Source organism: Diabrotica virgifera, chromosome 7 (assembly GCF_917563875.1).
Source record: "Diabrotica virgifera virgifera chromosome 7, PGI_DIABVI_V3a".
NCBI classification, from domain to species: domain Eukaryota; kingdom Metazoa; phylum Arthropoda; class Insecta; order Coleoptera; family Chrysomelidae; genus Diabrotica; species Diabrotica virgifera.
This window is the reverse complement of record NC_065449.1, coordinates 226202573-226222637: the sequence shown is the minus strand read 5'-3', so window position 1 is coordinate 226222637 and position 20065 is coordinate 226202573. Positions and strand designations below refer to the sequence as shown.

General features: G+C 34.1%; 1 protein-coding gene across 3 annotated transcripts in view; it reads left to right on the top strand.

Annotated features, from left to right (window-relative positions):
• The window catches only part of LOC114348805 (liprin-alpha-1), a 145502-nt gene that overhangs the window by 122061 nt on the left and 3376 nt on the right, over positions 1–20065 (top strand). For all 3 annotated transcript variants that reach the window (XM_028299298.2, XM_028299286.2, XM_028299291.2), the window contains exons 14-17: positions 6528–6752; positions 8761–9009; positions 12204–12360; positions 13708–13824. In XM_028299298.2, the coding sequence (XP_028155099.1) occupies positions 6528–6752; positions 8761–9009; positions 12204–12360; positions 13708–13824 (748 nt within the window). The remainder of the gene's footprint in view (positions 1–6527; positions 6753–8760; positions 9010–12203; positions 12361–13707; positions 13825–20065) is intronic.

The following is a 20065-nucleotide window of genomic DNA, read 5'->3' as shown; positions in this document are numbered from 1 at the left end:
AAGTTTTGCAGATTTTGATGTATTATACTATGGTTAGTAGTATGTTTGTCCAATGAAGTTAAGGTGGTAACTATTTTTGGTACTCCCAAATTCCATGGCGTAGCAGGTTCAAAACTAACAGGATAGCAAGGAGGTAAGGTGGTGTTAAGAGATGAGAGATCCATTTTGATTCGGTGGTAGAAAGGTTTGTGTAGACGTGGTTTATTGGAGAAAAATGTTGATAATCGGTTAAGGTAATCATATTTGAAGGTGTGGTTATTAGGATTTGCATTTGATTTAATTGCATAGGTTAACTTTAAGTACATTCTTCTGTAATACAGTGATGGTTCAGCTGCTTCACAATACAGGCTTTCTATTGGTGTGGTTCTGAAAGCTCCCAAGACAATGCGGAGTGCAGTATTGTGGATTGAATCTAAAATTTTAAGAGAAGACTCAGTAGCCGATGAATATGCTATCGCGCCATAGTCTAATTTAGATCTGATTAGAGTTCTGTAGAGAGAGAGCATAGTTTGTCTATCTGCTCCCCAGTCTTTTTTTGACAATGATTTAATGATATTAAGTCTTCCTTGGCATTCGATTGCCAGTTTCTTAATATGTTCTTTCCAATTTAGATGTTGGTCGAATGTCATTCCTAAAAATTTTACAGTATTTTTCCGAACTAACGAATTGTTATATAGTGAGAGTGAAGGGTGATTAGGGCAGCTTTTCTTTGAGAATAATATAAATTGTGTTTTTTCTGTAGAAAATTGAAACCCACAACTTTGCGACCATTTCTCTAGTTGATGTAAGAACGTTTGTAGCATATTCGTGATGTTTTCCATATTTTGACTTCTCGCATAGATAACAAGGTCGTCTGCGTATAAGAGACCTTTCAGTGGTAAGTTCATATTGGTTAGGACATCATTTATTGCTACTAAAAAAAGTGTAGGGCTTAACACTGATCCTTGTGGAATACCATTCTCTAGTTTTGTTTTTGGTGATAGCATACCATTAGTTTTAAGTTGGAATGATCTATTGGTAAGGAAATTGTTAATGAACGCTAGGCAGTGTCCCCTGATATTTAAATTATGTAGTTTCTTGACTATTAGGTGTTTCCAAGTGACATCATAGGCTCCCCTGATGTCAAAAAATATAGCGACGCATTTTTGATTGACAGCAAAAGCTTCAAGTATGTCATTTTCTAATGCTAAAATATTGTCTATTGTTGATCGATTTCTACGAAAACCACTTTGATTTGGAATGATTAGGTTTCGATTCTCAAGAGTCCATAAAAGCCTTTTATTTACAATTTTTTCCATTAATTTACCCATAGCACATGTCAAAGATATTGGTCTATATGCATTTGGATTACTTTTTGGATTGTTTGGTTTTAAAATTGGTATAATAATAGATTCTGACCATTTTGGTGGAAATTTATGTTGAGTCCAGATTAAATTAAATAACCTTAGTAAGTACTGGTGAGCGTTCGAAGGTAAATTTTTTATAAATTTTACCGGAATATCATCAGGTCCCGCTGCCGAATCTTTAAATGAGTTAAGGGCTTCGTTGTATTCTTCCATTAAAAAAGGAGAGTTTATAGGACTTTTATCTATCTCATCGAAGTTAATTAGATTACGTTCTTCATGTTGCTTAAGTGTAATAAAGCTCTGGTTATACTGGGTATTACTAGATCTGTGTTTATAAGTGTTAGCCATTTCTTCTGCGATTTCGTTGTCGGAGGTAATAACCTTATCTTGAATATTTAGTGAGTTGATTTTTAAATTTAAACTTTTTCCCGATATTCGTTTTATCTTCTTCCATATGTCACTCATAGGAGTAGAGCTGTTTATTTTAGAAACATAATCAATCCAGGATTGACGTTTAGCTGTCTTTATTGTCAATCTAGTTATGGCTCGAGTTCTCTTATATTCTAGTTGGTTTTCAAGTGATTTATTTCTTTTATATTTATTAAAGGCAGTTTTACTTTCTCTAATGACCTTTTTACAAGACTCGTTCCACCATGGAACTGGTGTTGAATGTTTCGTTGGAGCTGTTTTACCGATCGAGTTTTCAGCTACCTTAATAATTATTTGGGTCAAATTGTCTAGACATTCTTCGACATTAATTATTGTTGTCGAGCACTTGTTTATATATGATTCTATCTGTTGGGCGAAATGCTTCCAATCGGCTTTATCTATTTTCCATTTGGGAGAGAAATGGGTTGTGCGTTTATGTTGATTGTTTTCTATAATTAATGGATAATGGTCACTGTTGTATGTGTACTGCATTGGATACCAAGACAAATGTGGGTAAAGATCACTGTCACATATTGTTAGATCAAGTGGTGTAGCTTCTCCAGTTCTTATATTAAATCTAGTCGGGCTTCCGTCATTTAAGAGAGACAAATTAAGATGATCTATAATTTCTTCAATGGCGGTACCCCGTTGATCTTTATATGTGGATCCCCAGATGTGATTATATGCGTTTAGGTCACCCAAAATGATTCGAGGAGTAGGAATTTGTTTAAAAAGATCCTCTAGTTCGTTTCTGGAAATTACTGCTCCAGGAGGTAGATATATGTTGCAAATGTTTATATTAGTTTTCCCAATAACGGTGACAGCAATGGCCTCTAAGTTAGTATTTAGAGGTATTCTTATCGAGTCATATGAATTATTAATTAAAATTGATACACCGCCACTAGCAATGTTTTGGTTAAGTCTTATTTGATTATGACAAACATAGTTTCTTAAGATTATATTTTGATTTGGTTTAAAATTGGTCTCTTGTAAACATACAAAATCTGGATTTTGTTCTGAAAGAATGATCTGTAGCATGGGTAAATTATTGAAATAGCCATTTATATTCCACTGTATTAATTTATTAAATTCCATTTTAATTTATTAAATTTATTTATTGATTTGTTTGTGAGGAGTCACTTTCTGTATCGGATACTAGGTCCTGTGGGATTTGCATCTGTAAGTGTTTTAGAAGAATTTTCCTTAATTTGGTATTTCGGGTCTTTGTAGATCTGTCTTGAGTATAGGGATATATTTTGTTTAACATATCGATGAGAGCTGTAAAGTTATCTGTATAATTTTCAACGGTAATAAGTGGATCGGGTGAACTCTTTATGTTTTCGAATAGGTCTGTTATCTGAACATAGCTTAGAACAAATGGTGGCGACTGCTGGTTTATGAATGCTTCTAGAGATTTTCCTTTATTTTGTTTTTTCTTTTTCTTGGGATTAAGTGCTATTTCTGCTGGATTGGTAAACATCGGTTTATCAGTGGTATCATTAGGGGGCGGGGGAGGACTTAAGGTATCGTCAATCGTTCTTTTTGAACTATTTTGTGAAGACTCAATATTCATATGTAAGGTAGTTGATTCGCTCTCAGTTTCTTTGGGGTTCAGTTGATTGTTTGTAGTTGGGGTAGCTGATTGAATTGAAACAGATGCTGGTGTGATGGTTGATATTTCTGGAGGATTTAATATTGGGTTTTTTTCTGCTGTGGTTGGAGCAATAGGATTTGGTTTTGGATTGATAGGTTCTGGTATGCTGGTTGATATTTCTGGAGGAGTGAATGTTGGGATGTTTTCTACCGAGGTCGAAGCGATAGGATTTGAGTTTGGATTGATAGGGTTTTTGCAGTTAGTTGCCGTATGACCATTTTGTTTACAGTTGTAACATGTCAAGTTGCCACTCGATAAGAATATTCTGTATGAAGTATTATCGTAGTTGATTAAAAACGATTCTGGAATTGTGAGGTCTGTTGGGCTGATAAAGATTTGCCTTCTGAAGCTCATTATATGACTAAATTCAGGTAACGGTGCACCAATTTTTAAAAAGGACATTGTAGATTGAATAACAAGTCCCATGGACTCGAGTTCTTTAATTAATACATCATGAGGAATTGATGGACAAACATTAGAGAGAATAATTCTTTCGGAAGGAGTTATATACCTTCGAGCTTGTATAATCTGATTATTAACCACAATGTTGCCGTTATTTTCAGTCATGAATTTTTCTACGATATTTTCAGATGATAAATACAAACATATTCTATTGTTTGATAATCTAGAGCAGAATAGTATATTTTTTGGATGAATGATTTTTCCCAGCGGGAGGAGGTAATCTTGTATTTTCGCATCTTCAATGGAATTAAAAATGATTGCCTGGCGCTTAGAGGGATGTTTTTGTTGAATAAGGGCGGTAGAGTAACTTCTTGGTGTAGAATTATCCATTTGAGAATTTCCTGGTAAATTTATTTCACCGCTTTGTGACATCTTGATCGATTTTTAAACATTTCTAAGTACGGACCTGTCCCCGGCTGGGAAAAAAGCCGAGTGGACACACAGGTCGATGGTAATTAAATGTTTTTGTTTAACGTCAAGCAGATTTCGATATAAAAATTTACAATAATGTTAAATACTAATTAGATGTTTTCTGTGGAAATTACAGTAAAACTGTACTTACAAATTTGGAAAGTTGAGATTCAATTGATCACTAATAATTTCACCAAGTTTGGTTAAATTTTGAAAACTTATTCTCACTTGATTTGAACTATTTTGTAGAGCCAAAATAAACACACCGTTCCGACATACAGTCAGGATCGGCCTCCGGAATACCATTTCAAGATAGAAAAATAGTATATTCTTCAATTTTACACAAGTTTTGAGTAACTACAAGTGATAGAAAATTATTTTTTGGCGTTTTTAAAACTAAACTACGCAAAATTGAAAGTACTGAATGGGAAAAATGTAAATAAATTAGTGTCTAAATATTATATATATTTTATTAGACATAGAAACTTAATTGAAAACATTCAAAGTCCTGCATTTTCGCCATTAAGAAGAGAGGAGGTGTCCGAAGAATATAGAAAACATCTTAGCTTTGTAACTAAAATGAATCAAAACTAAATTATGTAAACAAATAAAAACCAGTCTGTCAAAAATGTTCTGTTATGGTAAACGTCAAAAAATTTCCACTATAATTCGCTGTTGGGTACCCCACGAGCAAAAAATTTCCGATAAAATACCATCCGTTGCCATGGTGATCTGTCAAAATAACGTATTTTGATTGGTTCAAAATTACAGGTGTGGAATTTTCACTAATATTCGAGGTTGATCAGGTAAACAATTGAAATATCCAGAAGTTGGTAATACTCCAAATCCAGTATATAAAGGCGCGCAAAAAGTGTTTTGAATTTATTGATCGAATTTATATTTCTAATACGTGAATTTTATTATTTTTATTGCCTTCGTTTCTGTAACCAAATTTTGTATTTGCTTTTGTAGTATTTGTATTTGCTTTTGTAGTATTTGCTAGTCTTTTTCGAATTTTTATTACATCTAAGTGACAAAAAAAACGTGATTTTATTGATGTAACAACTGAAGACGCATATTTACTTTTAAGAAAACTCGTTCGCGATTTTTTACGTTATGGGGAGTTTTCTAAATTGGAAAAAAGACAATTTTTAAATATTTTTACACTAATAAATAAACCTTTAAAAAGTTAATTTTCCTTATATTTTTATGAACTTTATACGCGAAAGTCGATAACAGTTCGAAAAAACGTTTGTTTTGGGGGTGAATTTACCCCTGTACTAAACAAGTAGAGGATTTTTTAAAACTTTTTAGAGTTTTATTTAGTAGTTGTATAGGTATATAATGTCTCAAAAAAAATTGGTTTACTGAGATTAATGCTTAGTAGATTTTGAGAAAAACGTCTCCCAGTTTTAAAAAAAAGATTTCGAGAAAAAAGCATTTAAATTATTTTTGCTGTAATTTTATCGAATGAAATGGTTAAATTAATTTTTTTCTTCTAATTAGCGATTCCTGGTGCGTCTTGGGTGCCCCCTCACTGTCCAGTAAAAGATGTAAATGGTCGGTCAAAGCTTTTTTTCATAATTCTGCTCTTTTGATCTCTTGCTTTCCCCCCTATTGGTTCTCCATTAAATATCCAAATATTTTTTAAAAAAGGATGAAAAACAACATATTTATTATTGTTAAACAAAAAATAAGCATAAAACAAAAATATCTCGGCAGTGTTACATCAAGAAATGTCAAAAGAAAATATATGTAAAATTTCAGGTGGATCGGTCAAGTAGTTTTTGAGTTACAGTATCCACCGCCTTTGAAAAGAGCAGTTTTGAGAAAAACGCGTTTAAAGTTTTGACAACTTTTATTTCGATTTATTTTTGTGGGGCAAATCATAAAGTGATGCACACTAGAATATGCTTTTGAATCGCGGAGTAATTTACAAAAGAAAAGGGAAGAACTGTTGAATGTTTCTCACTAACCTTAAGCGCGCTGACGCGAATATACTGCAAAGCGAGTCGAAAGTAGAGATATTCAACATGTCGTATTTCCGGTAATTTTGCTCTGATCAATATGAAATTTTCAGAAAGTATTTTTGAAGTTTTTACTTTCATTTAAAATAACAAAAAAATCGAAAACTTCAAAATTTTCAAACCATAGTTCCAAACATTATTATTTGGTAACAGCGAATTGTATATTTTGTTCTGTTGTTAATAATATAAAATTTCTAGGGATTTAGACTACAGACACGAATTGTTAGCCGAAGCAATGAAGGCCGGTACGCCGTTTGCGTTGTGGAATGGACCTACGATCGTAGCTTGGTTGGAATTGTGGGTAGGAATGCCCGCTTGGTACGTAGCTGCATGTCGAGCGAACGTAAAATCTGGCGCTATTATGAGCGCCCTTAGCGATACGGAGATCCAGAGAGAAATAGGAATTAGCAATCCACTTCACAGGTAAAATAACATTTAGACATTCTCGAAATTTTAACCATTGACAAATCCCAGTGGGACGGTAACCAATTATTAATATAAATAAGATATTTTGTAAAAAATTCTTATCTTTAAAATTTTAAGATTTCTCACATGAATTTTCATATACATACTGTATCTTCTTCTTAACGTGCCCTATCAAGTCCCCTTGACGTTGGCGATTAACATGGCGAAACTGTCTCTGTCTCGAGCTATTCTAAATAGTTGCTCTGCTTTCTTTATACCTGTCCACTCCCTGATATTCTTCGACCAAGTGGCCTGTTTTCTACCAATTCCTCTGCGTCCTTCGATTTTACCCGTCATAATAAGTTGAAGAATATTTTATCGGTCTCCCCTTATTACGTGTCAAAAATAGGCCATCTTTCTACATTTTATATTATCAAGCAGCTCGCGAGTAGCATTTGCTCTGTTAAGGACTACCACATTTAGCTGTCCATGGTATTTTTAATGTACGTATGTGCAGCCACATTTCAAAGGCCTTCAAACGATTAATGCTGGATATTTTTAATGTCCATGCTTCGACGCCGTATAAGAGAACTGACCAAATGTAACATTTAATCATACGCTTTCGAAGTTGAAGTTGCAAGTTATCATTACAGTGCGGGCTATGTCGATTCTACATTTTATCGCAAAAATTGCGAATTCTCATTGTGAGTTCACGTTCTACACCTTAACTAGTAGTTTTCGAGAAATACCAATAGATGGCAAAAGGTTAAACTGTCGCCATTTTGATGCAGTTTCTGAATAAAGTTAAATTTAAGTATGTATAGTCAAAGAGTCTAAATCTAATAAAAATAAAAATAATGTTATCGTTTATCGTTATGCTTAAATTATTTATATTATGAGAGCGTTTCATCTTAAGTTGCAATAATACAACGCATGCGTAATACTTGAAATCCTCTGAACTGGGCTTGAACGCCCGATATTTCACCGTTCAAGGTGAACGTAGTTTAAACTGCCATCGATTGAACGTGAATTGAGAAAGACGATTTTGACTTAAGGGGCCGATTTCTCATATCGAGTTCAACTCCAGTTTAACCTGAACTTTTAGTGAACGTCAGTTTAAAGTCAAAATCGTCTTTCTCAATTCACATTCAACCGATGGCAGTTTAAACTTGAACGATTCTTGAACGGTGGAATTCGGCCGTTCAAAGATTTCTGAACCCAGTTCAGATGATTTCATGGATTACGCATGCGTTGTATTAACACGAAACGCTGTCATAATATAAATATATCCTATTTTATTATATTAAGCCTAACGATAAAGGATAACATTATTTTTGTTTTTATAACATTTATTTATAATTATTAAAATTACTATTTGACTATAAATACTTAAATTTAACTTTATTCAAAAACAGCATAAAAACGGTAGTTCAAAATGGCGACAGTTTTTTACCTTTTGCCATCTATTGGCATTTCTCGAAAGCTGTACAACGTGCACTGACATGAACGCGCAATGAGAAATGCATTCCAAACAAAACGGTAGTTCACCAGTGAACCGGGTTCAACTGAACCATAGATTACCGCAGGTATGAGAAATCGACCCTAAACTGACGTTCACCAGAAGTTCAGGTTAAACTGGAGTTTAAACTCGATATGAGAAATCGGCCCTTAATGACTCTAATCCTGTAGCAGTTTCTTAATATTGTTTAGAAGCTATTTTCTTGTGCCATCTGAATGCGGTTTAGTATTTTTGTTGGGAATTAGCCACAATTTTGCTTTAAAATAAATTTATTTGACGTTCCTATTTCCGCTTCCGAAATCAATATTTCGAGCAACATTTTTAGTCAACAAATAGTTTCGAAGTATTTAAAATAATTAAAAATTTTGAATAAAAGTTTCTGACAAAGATTTTCATAGCTTTGTAAAAAACTTTAGACCTGGGAACGCATTGTTAATCGGTATATGAGTACATAAAACTTTATATATTAATATATATCTATCGTGCTTAATTTTGTTTATTCGTTAGGTTGAAGCTGCGTTTGGCAATACAAGAGATGGTATCCTTAACATCACCGTCAGCGCCAAAAACCTCCCGAACAACTTTAGCATTTGGTGATATGAACCACGAATGGATCGGCAACTCTTGGCTTCCAGCACTAGGTCTTCCACAATACAGGACTACCTTTATGGAATGCTTGGTCGATGCCCGAATGCTAGACCATTTAACGAAGAAGGACCTAAGAGGACAATTAAAGATGGTCGATGGATTCCATCGGTAAGTTTTAACAATAGTGTACTGTTTTTGTTTAATTTATATGGTAAAAAGAATAAATATGTGATAGGCAGCATATCGTCGGCCTCATATGAAAAGTGCCTAAGTCCAAATTAACAAATTTTACAGGAGACGAAAAAGCTGATTAAAAGAATGATTTTGACTTAAAACTTTATCTTATTTGACACAGTTACTTAGAATAATGGCTGTCAGTCTTCTCATAAAGATAGATCTATTTTTAAAATATTATTACTTTAAAAATGGAGTTAGGCACATTTAATAACGAAAATCATGAAGAAATATGCGTAACTCCATAAAAAGTCGCCAAAAATAAACTGTCAAAAATGCTTAAGTCACACAAGAAAAACAAATGTGGGGTTGTAAGGATAATAATGCTACTTAAATGTAGTTACCACAAAAACTATAATAATATGATCAAATTGAACTTATCTCCAATAAGTTTACACTATTTCCATGAAGATATGTTAGCTTATAATACTTTTCTTGAAGATATAACACAGCAGCGCAGCAAAAGTACATCTAACCTCAATGACAATGATGGACTTTGGCAAGTTTCATGTGATTCACCCGACGCCGTGGAGTTGGGTAGAATTCTTTTTTGTGGTTCTAGCGACATCTATTGACTTTTTTGAACTTTTTTGTCTTGCTATGCTTGCGTACCATAAATATTAATCAGATGGCGCAAAAATCTCATTTTTGCTTATTTTGGGACTTAGGCACTTTTCATATGAACTTTAAGGTGATATCACCTTAAAAAGAAGAGCCTTTAATCAATGTGTCCTGCCTGTTCTTACATATAGCGCAGATACACTTACCCCAACAAGGACATCTGCACGAAAACTACAAGTGACGCAACGTAAAATATAATGATCATTTTTGGGCATAAGGTTGAGAGATAGATGTAAGAAACGAAGAAATTCGTAGAAGAAGTCATGTAGAAGATATTATAAAACACAGCTCAAACTAAATGGAAGTGGGCAGGACACGCCGCTAGAATGAAAGATGATAGGTGGACCAAAAATATCTTGGAGTGGAGACCGAGAGCGGATAGACGAAACCCGGGAAGACCACACAGAAGATGGACTGACGACATAAAGAGGATTTATACCAATTGGATTGCAGCAGCGCAAGATGTAGTCCTGTCGTCAGGGAGTGGTACAACGGCCTCCTTTATTCAGATGGACTTACCCAAGTTTTTTTCATTTATTTTGCCCCGTAGAATACGAATTTTTTGGGTAAACAGTTGATCCGGATGTCGATAAGATTGTTTTAGACAAAGAGCTTGAGGAATTACATAACAGCGATTTCTCGCAAAACAAAACATTTTTTTGTATTTTTTGGGTCACTCTAAGCAAAAAATGTTCTGGCAAATTTTTTGTAGGATGCATAGTTTTCGAGATAAACGCGGTTGAACTTTCAAAAAATCGAAAAATTGCAATTTTTGAACCCGAATAACTTTTGATGTAAAAATGAAATAGCAATTCTGCTTACCGCATTTGAAAGTTCAAGTCAAATTCTATCGGTTTTGATTATTTGTATTCCTAATTTTTTTTTATTGTTAAACAAAGGTATAAACACCTAGTGCGTGAGTGATGTTTTCAACGATTTCTCATTTAAAATCGAACGAGTAGGTAGAGTAGGTACAAGTGCAAGCGAGGCACTAGGGAGTTTTTGTGCACACAAATACGTAAACGTAACGTATCTTTTTGACATATACGCTTGCGCATTAATGGTTGAACTCCCATAACGCGATACGTATTACCTAAGGTTACGGGCTGGTACGTTAGGTTCATACGCATCCCTATCGAGCCGAAAGTCACCGAATGCACACGAGGATCTTGCCCGATTACCTACCAAATGAACATTTCATCAGCGTACTACCCGTTTATAAACATTTTAAGGTTATATTGGTTATTGGTTTAGTCTATTTGAGTAAAATTATTCTGTTTGTAATTGGAAATTGGAACTTCATAATAGATTTAAAATTTTATTGTTTTTAAGTTGTCTATTAATAAAGCAAAACAAACAAATCTTGTATTAATTTAAGAAATACAGTGATCACCACAATTAATAACTAGATAAACAAATGACCTAATTTCAGTAAAATTTTCAAATAAATATTACCACACTATTTACATTATACCTACTGGAATTCTGATGTATTATAAAAAGTAGGTATAAACAAAAATAAAAAAATTTTAACCTAAGGAAAAATAATATTTTTATATTTAAATAGAAGCAATTAAAACCATACAATTTCATCATTCATTTATCTTTTTTTACATTTGTATATTAATTGTATATTGTGTGAACATTGTTTTATTTTTTTGAATGTCAACGGAATTTAAAAGTGACTTTACGATTTGCTTTACGTTACGTTAAGGCAGTTACAAAAACTACCTATTTTAACATTCATCCTCTACGACACGTTAGTTGCTTTACGTATACGAAGATGCGTACGTTACGTAGCAACAAAAACTCCCTAATATGTACAGTACGTAGCACGCGTTAAAACGCATGTATTAGGCACGGGAAACACTATGTGTTTATAGCTTTGTTTAACAATAAACAAAAATTTTTAGCAATGCAAATAATCAAAGCCGATATAATTTGACGTAAACTTTCAAATGTGGTAAGCAGAATTGCTATCTCATTTTTTAATCAAAAGTTATTCGGGTTCAAAAATTGCAATTTTTCGATTTTTTGAAAGTTCAACCGCGTTTATCTCGAAAACTATGCATCCTACGAAAAAACTTGCCAGAACATTTTTTGCGTAGAGTGACCCAAAAAATACAAAAAAATGTTTTGTTTTGCGAGAAATCGCTGTTATGTAATTCCTCAAGTTCTTTGTTTATAACAATCTTATCGACATCTGGATCAACTGTTACCCAAAAAATTCGTGGTCTACGGGTCAAAATACATAAAAAAAACTTGGGTAAGTCCATCTGAATAAAGGAGGCCGTTGTACCTCCCCTGGCGACAGGACTAATAGATCTGAATGGAAGTTTTTCGAGGACGCCTATGTTCAGAAATGGACGACTAAGGGCTGATGATGATGATGTACTGTTTTTTGTATTTTCCTCATACCATGCATTAATGTTTTTAAAGTCTCCTACTTTTAAATGAATATTTTGTTTTTATTTGTTGCTTTTGTTGTTCACTCCATCTTTTTACAGGACTAGCCTACATTACGGCATTTCATGTTTGAAGAGGTTAAATTTCGATAGACACGCTTTAGAAGAGAGGAGAAAAAATTGTGAGAATACATTATCAGATGTCATAGTTTGGACCAATGAGCGTGTGGTTAAATGGGTAGCTTCTATAGGTTTAAAGGTAAGTGCTACTTTTTATATGTTAATTGGTGAATGTGACAACTAAATGTTGTTTAATCCCTATTAGGTATACAGACGAATAAAAAGGATTATGGAAGATTATGAAGAGCTTATAAAAATGTGCAGTTTTAAAGGTACTGCTACAGTCGAAGATTTATTCCCTTAATTGAAACAACCCTTGGAGCTATTACAATTAATTTGGGGAAAGTTAATAAGTATTACTACTGACCGGTGGCACCCCAAATCCCGACAGCCAAAATCCCGACAGCCAAAATCCCGACAGCCAAAATCCCGACGGCCAAAACACCGACACGCCAGAATCCCTACATGCAACAATCCTCGCATAAGTAAAAATTCCTACCACTACATTTTGAAAATTTATTGTTTCCTTTTCAAATGCAATACCAATTCATATTATAGAGTATTGAAATTGAAAAATTATTACTTACTAATAGGTACGGGTACTAATAATTATTTTGTATTAAAAAAAAATATTTAAACACTTCATTTTATAATATAAAAGCTATACTTACTGAAATGGAAGGTTGTAAGTGACATGATAATATCTATTATATGAAATTAAACTTGAATTCAGGATTTGATTATACATATGTATATTATTGGACTATATATTGGCAAAAAAAAATTAATTTAATTCATATACACATGTTAGAAATTTTATTTAGAAAATTAGTTCATATTAAATGGTAAATATTTTTTGTTTAGTAACAAAAAATAAAAAACAGATGACCATAAACAAAAAACAAGAAATAAGTGTAATTATATGTTAAAATAAACTTATCAAACCTGTCGAGATTCTGGCCTGTCGTGATTTTGGCCTGTCGGGATTCTGGCATGTCGGGATTTTGGCCGTCGGGATTTTGGCCGTCGGGATTTTGGCCTGTCGGGATTTTGGCTGTCGGGATTTTGGGGTAGACCCACTACCCCAAACTGACATACTGAATTCGAGGAAAGTGGGAAGACGAAGAATATGTTGGCTTAAGAACTTGAAGGAATGGCTTAAATGCAGCTGTGCAGAACTATTTCGAGCGGCAGTTAACAGGATCCGCATAGCCATGACGATTTCCAACCTTCGATAGAAGATGGAACTTGAAGAAAAAGAAGACTACTGACGGACCAAAGAATATGAGCAGCCAAATCAAAGGTATTGTAAGGAGAATCATTACCAAACAGAAAGACTCAGGATCAGCTGCTACCTTGATATTGCATTGTATTGTTCAATAAGAGATGCTATGCTCCAAGGCTTTATCTTGGAAGGAAATGTGAAAGATAAATTTATTATATTTTGTAAATGTGATATTTTTACTGAATATTTTTTATTTTTTAGGATTATAGTAATAATTTAGAAGAGTCTGGTGTCCACGGTGCTTTGATTGCTTTAGATGAAAGTTTTGATGCAGACAGTATGGCGTTAGCTTTACAAATTCCTACACAAAATACACCGGTAATGTTTTTATTTTTTACTAGTTCATTCTGTCAAATTAACATTTATTAGATACAATAAAAAATTATTAAAGGATACATTTCCATACTTCCTCTTAGACGAGATGCAACAATAATATTTTTTGGTATATTTTTATAAACAAAACGTTCTGATTTAACTGATACTAGGGTGTATTCTGTATCATTTCCGTTAAATTTAAGTTTCGGTTTTACTTACGAAACTTTACTTTTACTGAACTTTTAACGGTTCTCTAAAACTTTTAGGTTAGATTGACATTCTATTAACACATAATAGTTGCGTTCGCGGATACAGTGGACAAATTGCCGCCGACAGTTTCTAACCTCACTTAATATAAATAATACCGTTAATAGATAAATATACAAGGTATATTTACATTTAATTAATATTAATAACTAATTAATTTTTTTTTAAAGTCAAAAGGCAGATATCGAGCACTGAATTTAATTAAATCTTGCCCAAGTATACTTTCGCTCACAAGAGCATCCTCAGGGGCATTTCGTCAATAAAAAGAAGGTATCCTCGAATGTTATTTAATTATAGATCATTTTGGTGGCAAACTTAAATTAACAACTAACTACACACTGAACAAGGGACAAACATATAAATTAAATTGCCAGTAGGTTCTACATTTTAAATATGGAGGCAGAACGAAGAATGAAGCCTGCCTTTTGACTTTAAAATTCATTTATTCGAGCATTCAACCATTTCCTAATTTAATAACTAATTATTAAATTATACTAGGTAAATATATCTTGTATATTTATCTATTAACGATATTATTTATATCATTTTAAAGTGCGCATGCGTTTTGTTTTTAATTTGTCGCCGACTAGTCGCCGACAGGCACACGCGAACGCACTTATTATAGAGGACCGCTAAAATATTTTTTTTAGAGGAATCCTCTAAAATGTTTTGGAAAAAATACGGCAACGTCGCACGTTGATCGTTTTTGAATTACTTTTAACCTAGAAATTGACCGAAAACTGACTGTCAGAGGCCAAAAATCTTAAGAAGGAAGAAGAAATTGACAGTTTGCTACAAAATTATTTATTTTATTTAATTATTTTTTATGAAAACTCATATTTTCCAATTAAACATTTTTATTTATAAAGTTATACATTAAAATATTGCTGAAAAATTGCATATCGTATTTTTTCTCTCCTTCTACACTAATTTTGGTCAAATGGCCTATTTTCAATTATATTAAGGTCATCTTCCTCATCTGCAACTGGTTCGAAACCTGGAACTTCATCTTTATAAACATCTGATACGTTTTGTAAAGTTCCACAATAATTTTACCTTCTTTAATAGGATTTCATTGCCTTGACAAACATCTTGATTTCAACACTTTTTCAATCAAATTTCTAGATAGATAGGTAACTACTTTCTTTGAAATGGTAATTGTAGTTACTTTCAGGTCAATTACTGTTTTTATTCTAATCTGAATTCAGCTCTACAAAAAGAAACAAAAATTTGAATTTTGTTATAAGTGTGGTGTGTCTGATTGTAAAGTAAAGTGAGACTTACCTTTTATTATTATTTATTACTTCTTCACCAAATATGTACATTATAAAAAGCCATTTGCCATTTTTAAATGTTTATCTCCATTATAATACGTAAATAACAAACTACTATTTATATAAACATAACCAAACAAAAATAATCAAACTAAATTTAACGGGCTGCTAAATATTTAGTGGGTACGTTTTGACATCCTCCAAAACATCTTTATTTAGCGGGAGTTTTAACGGTTTAGGTTATGATTTTAACGGATACATAATTTACAGAATACCAAAATATTTTTAGCGGGCGCTAAAATTTTAGAGGCCTCTAAAATTTAACGGAAGTGTTACAGAATACACCCCACTAAACAGATCTACTAATAATTAGATTATTGGTAAACTTTCTCAAGGTATCTATCTCAACAGTTTCAAATACAACCTGTTACTGAACATACTTAAAATAAGCATATTTGAAATGTTTCATAGAGTTTCATTGATGCAGACTAAAGGCTTTTGTTTTGTCAAAAATTTCACTATGTTAAGGAAAGACTTATTTTTTCCCACAGTACAGGTTCAACTCTCTATTCGCAAGTTCTGTCTCTCGATATTTTCGGTCAACTATCCTTCCGATCATGATTCCTACCGCGGTCAGGTCTCTGGAACAGAAAATAGTTAGCGTCAGTATCTCTATCCCCTTTCTGGCAATCACACAGGTCCGGAGACTTCAGTTGATCTACTGCAGATCAGTTCTCTATTTAACCCTAAACCTTCGACCTTCTTTTGGTTTACCCAAGGTTCTTGTACAAGGACAATATCAAACTTCCTCCCAAGCGCTACAAGGACCGCCGAGGCAGGATGCCTTACAGTGTTAGGGGTTAAGGGGAACTTTTTTGGCTTGCAGATCTCTGAAGGTTATCCTAGAAGTCGTTATTAAGCTTTGTAGTTCTACTGCAGATTTTGCCAGGATTCTTTATCTATAGAGAAGGCGGCCCCTCTTCTCTGTTTTCCTCCTTAACACGGACTAGTTCTGTCTCCTCACTATCGGATTCAGATGCTGAGAGCGCGTTATAATCTGTGGATTTTGGCACAAGGATGAAGACCAGGACACTGGTTCTCACCGAGAGGTCCTTGAATTCGACCACTGTCAAACTGGCACCATTCCAGAGAATCTCCAGCCCTTCAATAGCCTCCCTAAGCCAGTTATTTGTGACCTATTTATGCAGGTTACTGATAACACTATTGCGTTAAATCCTGCGATCTTTCAAATTGGGGAACATTGGCACTATCCGAACGGGCAGCATAAAGTGCTTCCAGCCGTTTGCTTTGTATTAAGTCTGCCTGTTCTTGACTTAAGTAGAATCAGGATGGCGTGTGTCGATCACCGCAATGCTGGTTCCCTTTGCCGCCTCACTGTTGTCACCCCTTTTGAGATGATTTTACGCTTCTTGGGTTCGTTCTTGTTAAGTTTAGGATTTTTTGACTGGGATCGGGATCTTTTATTCGCAATGCCCCTGCTTTCCTTTTGTTTCTTAGTCTTATCTTTCTTTTCGGCAGTCTTGGTCTTCTTGTGAGGATTTTCATCCTTTCAAGTCCCTTCTGCCATTTTCCTCTCTTTGCCATCTTCCTCCTCTGAGCCCCCTAAAGCCTTTTTGTCTTCGTGTTCGATTTTGTTAGTCTCCTCAGACAATAGTGCAGATGTCTAGCTTCCCTCTTTTTGTTTACCGTCCATTTTTGTTATCCATCTCCCTGAGAGGTGAACCGAGGAATCGGAGTCAGTGGTTACTGGTTCTCCCCTCCTCTGTATTGGTGAAGGGTCTGAATTAGTGTTTAATAAAAGAAATTAAAAAAAAACAAAATTCTCTATGTGACTACTCAGTATATTCTTCGAAATTATTAAAAGTACGGCGCCTAATGTAACTCAACCCCAGAAAAATGCCATTGCACCAGCAAAGTGCCTTTGTCGTTTACTAATTTGTTATATTTGTAAATTAAATTGTTGATATATGGATGCCTCAAAAGCCAATCGTTGTAAGTCAATAAATTTTTGAAATGAGATAATAAGATGTTTGTGAAAATAGTTGCAGATAAATGAGGAGTCATTAAACACTAGAAAGTCGGAGGGGCCAATTTGGCCCCTGTTGCGATTTTAAGTTATTGTAATTTTTTTATTTGAGGCAATAATAATTTCATATTTTATGACTTCTTTAAGCCTTATTTAACACAAAAAATGTTGTTTACTAAATTTATTAAATGGTTTCTCTAACAAATCTACCATGGAAGTCTGAAGGGGCCTAATTGGCCCTGTGTAAGTTATTATCGTTTTCTCGGAAATTCGACGAGTCTTTCTCTCAAATTCCTGTCGGATGGGTAATATTACAGTGGGTGATCATATTATTAGAGCCACCTAGTAAAATTCAATGTTTTAGAGGAAGGGTATATAATTGAGCTGTATCATATATTACTGGATTTGTTTCCATTTGGCGGTCTTGTTACACTTTATGAAAGTGCAATAAATAGTCTGACAATAGTGGCAACACGCATGTGTGGCAATGCGTGACTCAGATGCCATTGTTTGTCAGTGCTGCCCAGCCTAGCTTGCAACTCGTATGCCTATTGTTTTGTATTCTTGGTGTTTAGAGTTATAATAAACTTTGCGAGTTTCCATTGCTCTCTAGTGATATTCTGACAGGCCTATACTATTTTTTGTGAATTTAGTAAAAAATTGCCCGTTCGTTACACTAGTGGTACCAGAACATCATGGAAAATCCAAAGACATCTCACCAAGAAAAATAGCAGAAATAAAAACTTTAATATTCAATACTAATCACTCCAACAGAAACAGCATCCATTTCTAAAGTTTCAAAGGCAACGTGGACCGTATAAAGAAAAAACTTACATACCATTATTAAACAAAAGTAAAATTTTCGGAGGTCGCTCTAATAATATGATCACCCACTGTATATTTATGTATGTTTGTTGTGTTACCTTTACTGGTACTGATTATCTACGCAATAAAGATAAACATTTTTGGTGAACACGTAGTTTTGCGGATAATGGAAAATGAACTGGGAAAGGGCAAAAATGTTACGACAGATAACTACCTCACTTTGTTGAAATTGGCCAAGGCATTGTAAAAGAAATCAACAAGTCTTGTGGGTACTTTGAATTGCAACAGAAAGGAAGATTCTCTAAGCGTAAAGTGTAAAAATAGAGAATTGTCTGTTAACTTTATATTCCAGAGCGACGAAAAAATAGCACTTACTGAATACCAAGGAAAGACTGACAAAAATGTGATTTTGTTGAGCTCGTGGATGTCAATCAGTGGATGTTGCTGTCCAAATATGGGGTTGGTGTAGAGTGTAGAGGACCAAAGGGCGCGTCTTTATACTACACAAGTTTCTTCAAGACGGTGGCCTATGCACGTGTTTTATAATACTCTTGACTTAGGAGCAATAAATGCATGGATTATTTATAAAGAAGTAACTGGAAGTAGACTCAGTCTTCGTAAGTTTATTCTTCGGCTGTGTGAAGAATTATGGGCTCCATACCTTGCTTCCCGAAATCTGGTACTTCACCCAGCAACACCGGTTCTACCAATAACCAGCACTGTTACTATCCAAAAACGAAAAAATGTCAGTTGAAAGTATTTTGTAAAAAAAATCATACTTCCAATCAGTGCCACGGCTGCGACAAGGAAATGTGTGGCAAATGTCAAAATTTGGAAACTGTATGGCGTTCCAAATGGGTCTGGATCACGCGTATGAAAAAAATGTTGATTAATAGCAAGCTGAAAATTTGTTAATAGCTTAAGGGTGTCTAGTCGGATAAACTTTGATATATGGGAACACTGGAACAGGGGCAGTTTTAATTGTGGAACAGGATAAAAATCTGGAACGGTCAGACCACGAAAACGGCACATTTATTTTGTCCGACAGAATATACCTAAACTCTCCGAACAGAGATTAAACTCTCAATCAAAAATCAGACTGCTATTTATCACCTGTCATAATTCCTGTCATTTGACATATTATTCTACATGTTCCACTCATTAAAACGTCTATTTGGTGATAAATAGCAGTTTGATTTTTGCATGAGAGTTTAATCTCTGTTCGGAGAGTTTAAATCTGTTCTGTCGGACAAAATACATGTGCCGTTTTCGTGGTCTGACCGTTCCAAATTTTTAACCTGTTCCACATTTAAAACTTCTTCTCTTCCAGTGTTCCCATATATCAAAGTTGGTCCGACTAGGCACCCTTAAGCTATTAACAAATTTTCAGCTTGCTATTAATCAACTTTTTTTTCATACGCGGGATCCAGACCTAAAATGTTTTTGATAGGTAGCGAATGTGTTACACAATGAAACTAAAAAATAAAATCAGATTCTATCATCTAGAGTTGATATAATTTCTTAAAACTGAGTTTTTATTGATTTAAGAACTTAAGGCCCGATTGAGGCGCTCAGAGCAACAGTGGCCTAACCCCAAAAACGAAGTTTTGAGATAAATGCAATATTTTCATTCGTATTTCTATTATGCTTATGGGATGGCGCTACATAATTTGTAGCCAAATATAGAGGTAATTTAGCCAAATAGAGAGGTAGGTTGTGTAGACCCTTGTTAATCAGAAGATTTAATGTTGCTGCTTTTATCAATCTAAAAATGCACAATTTGTGGCTTAGGCCACTGTTGCTCTGAGCGCCTCAATTGATCCCTTCGGGC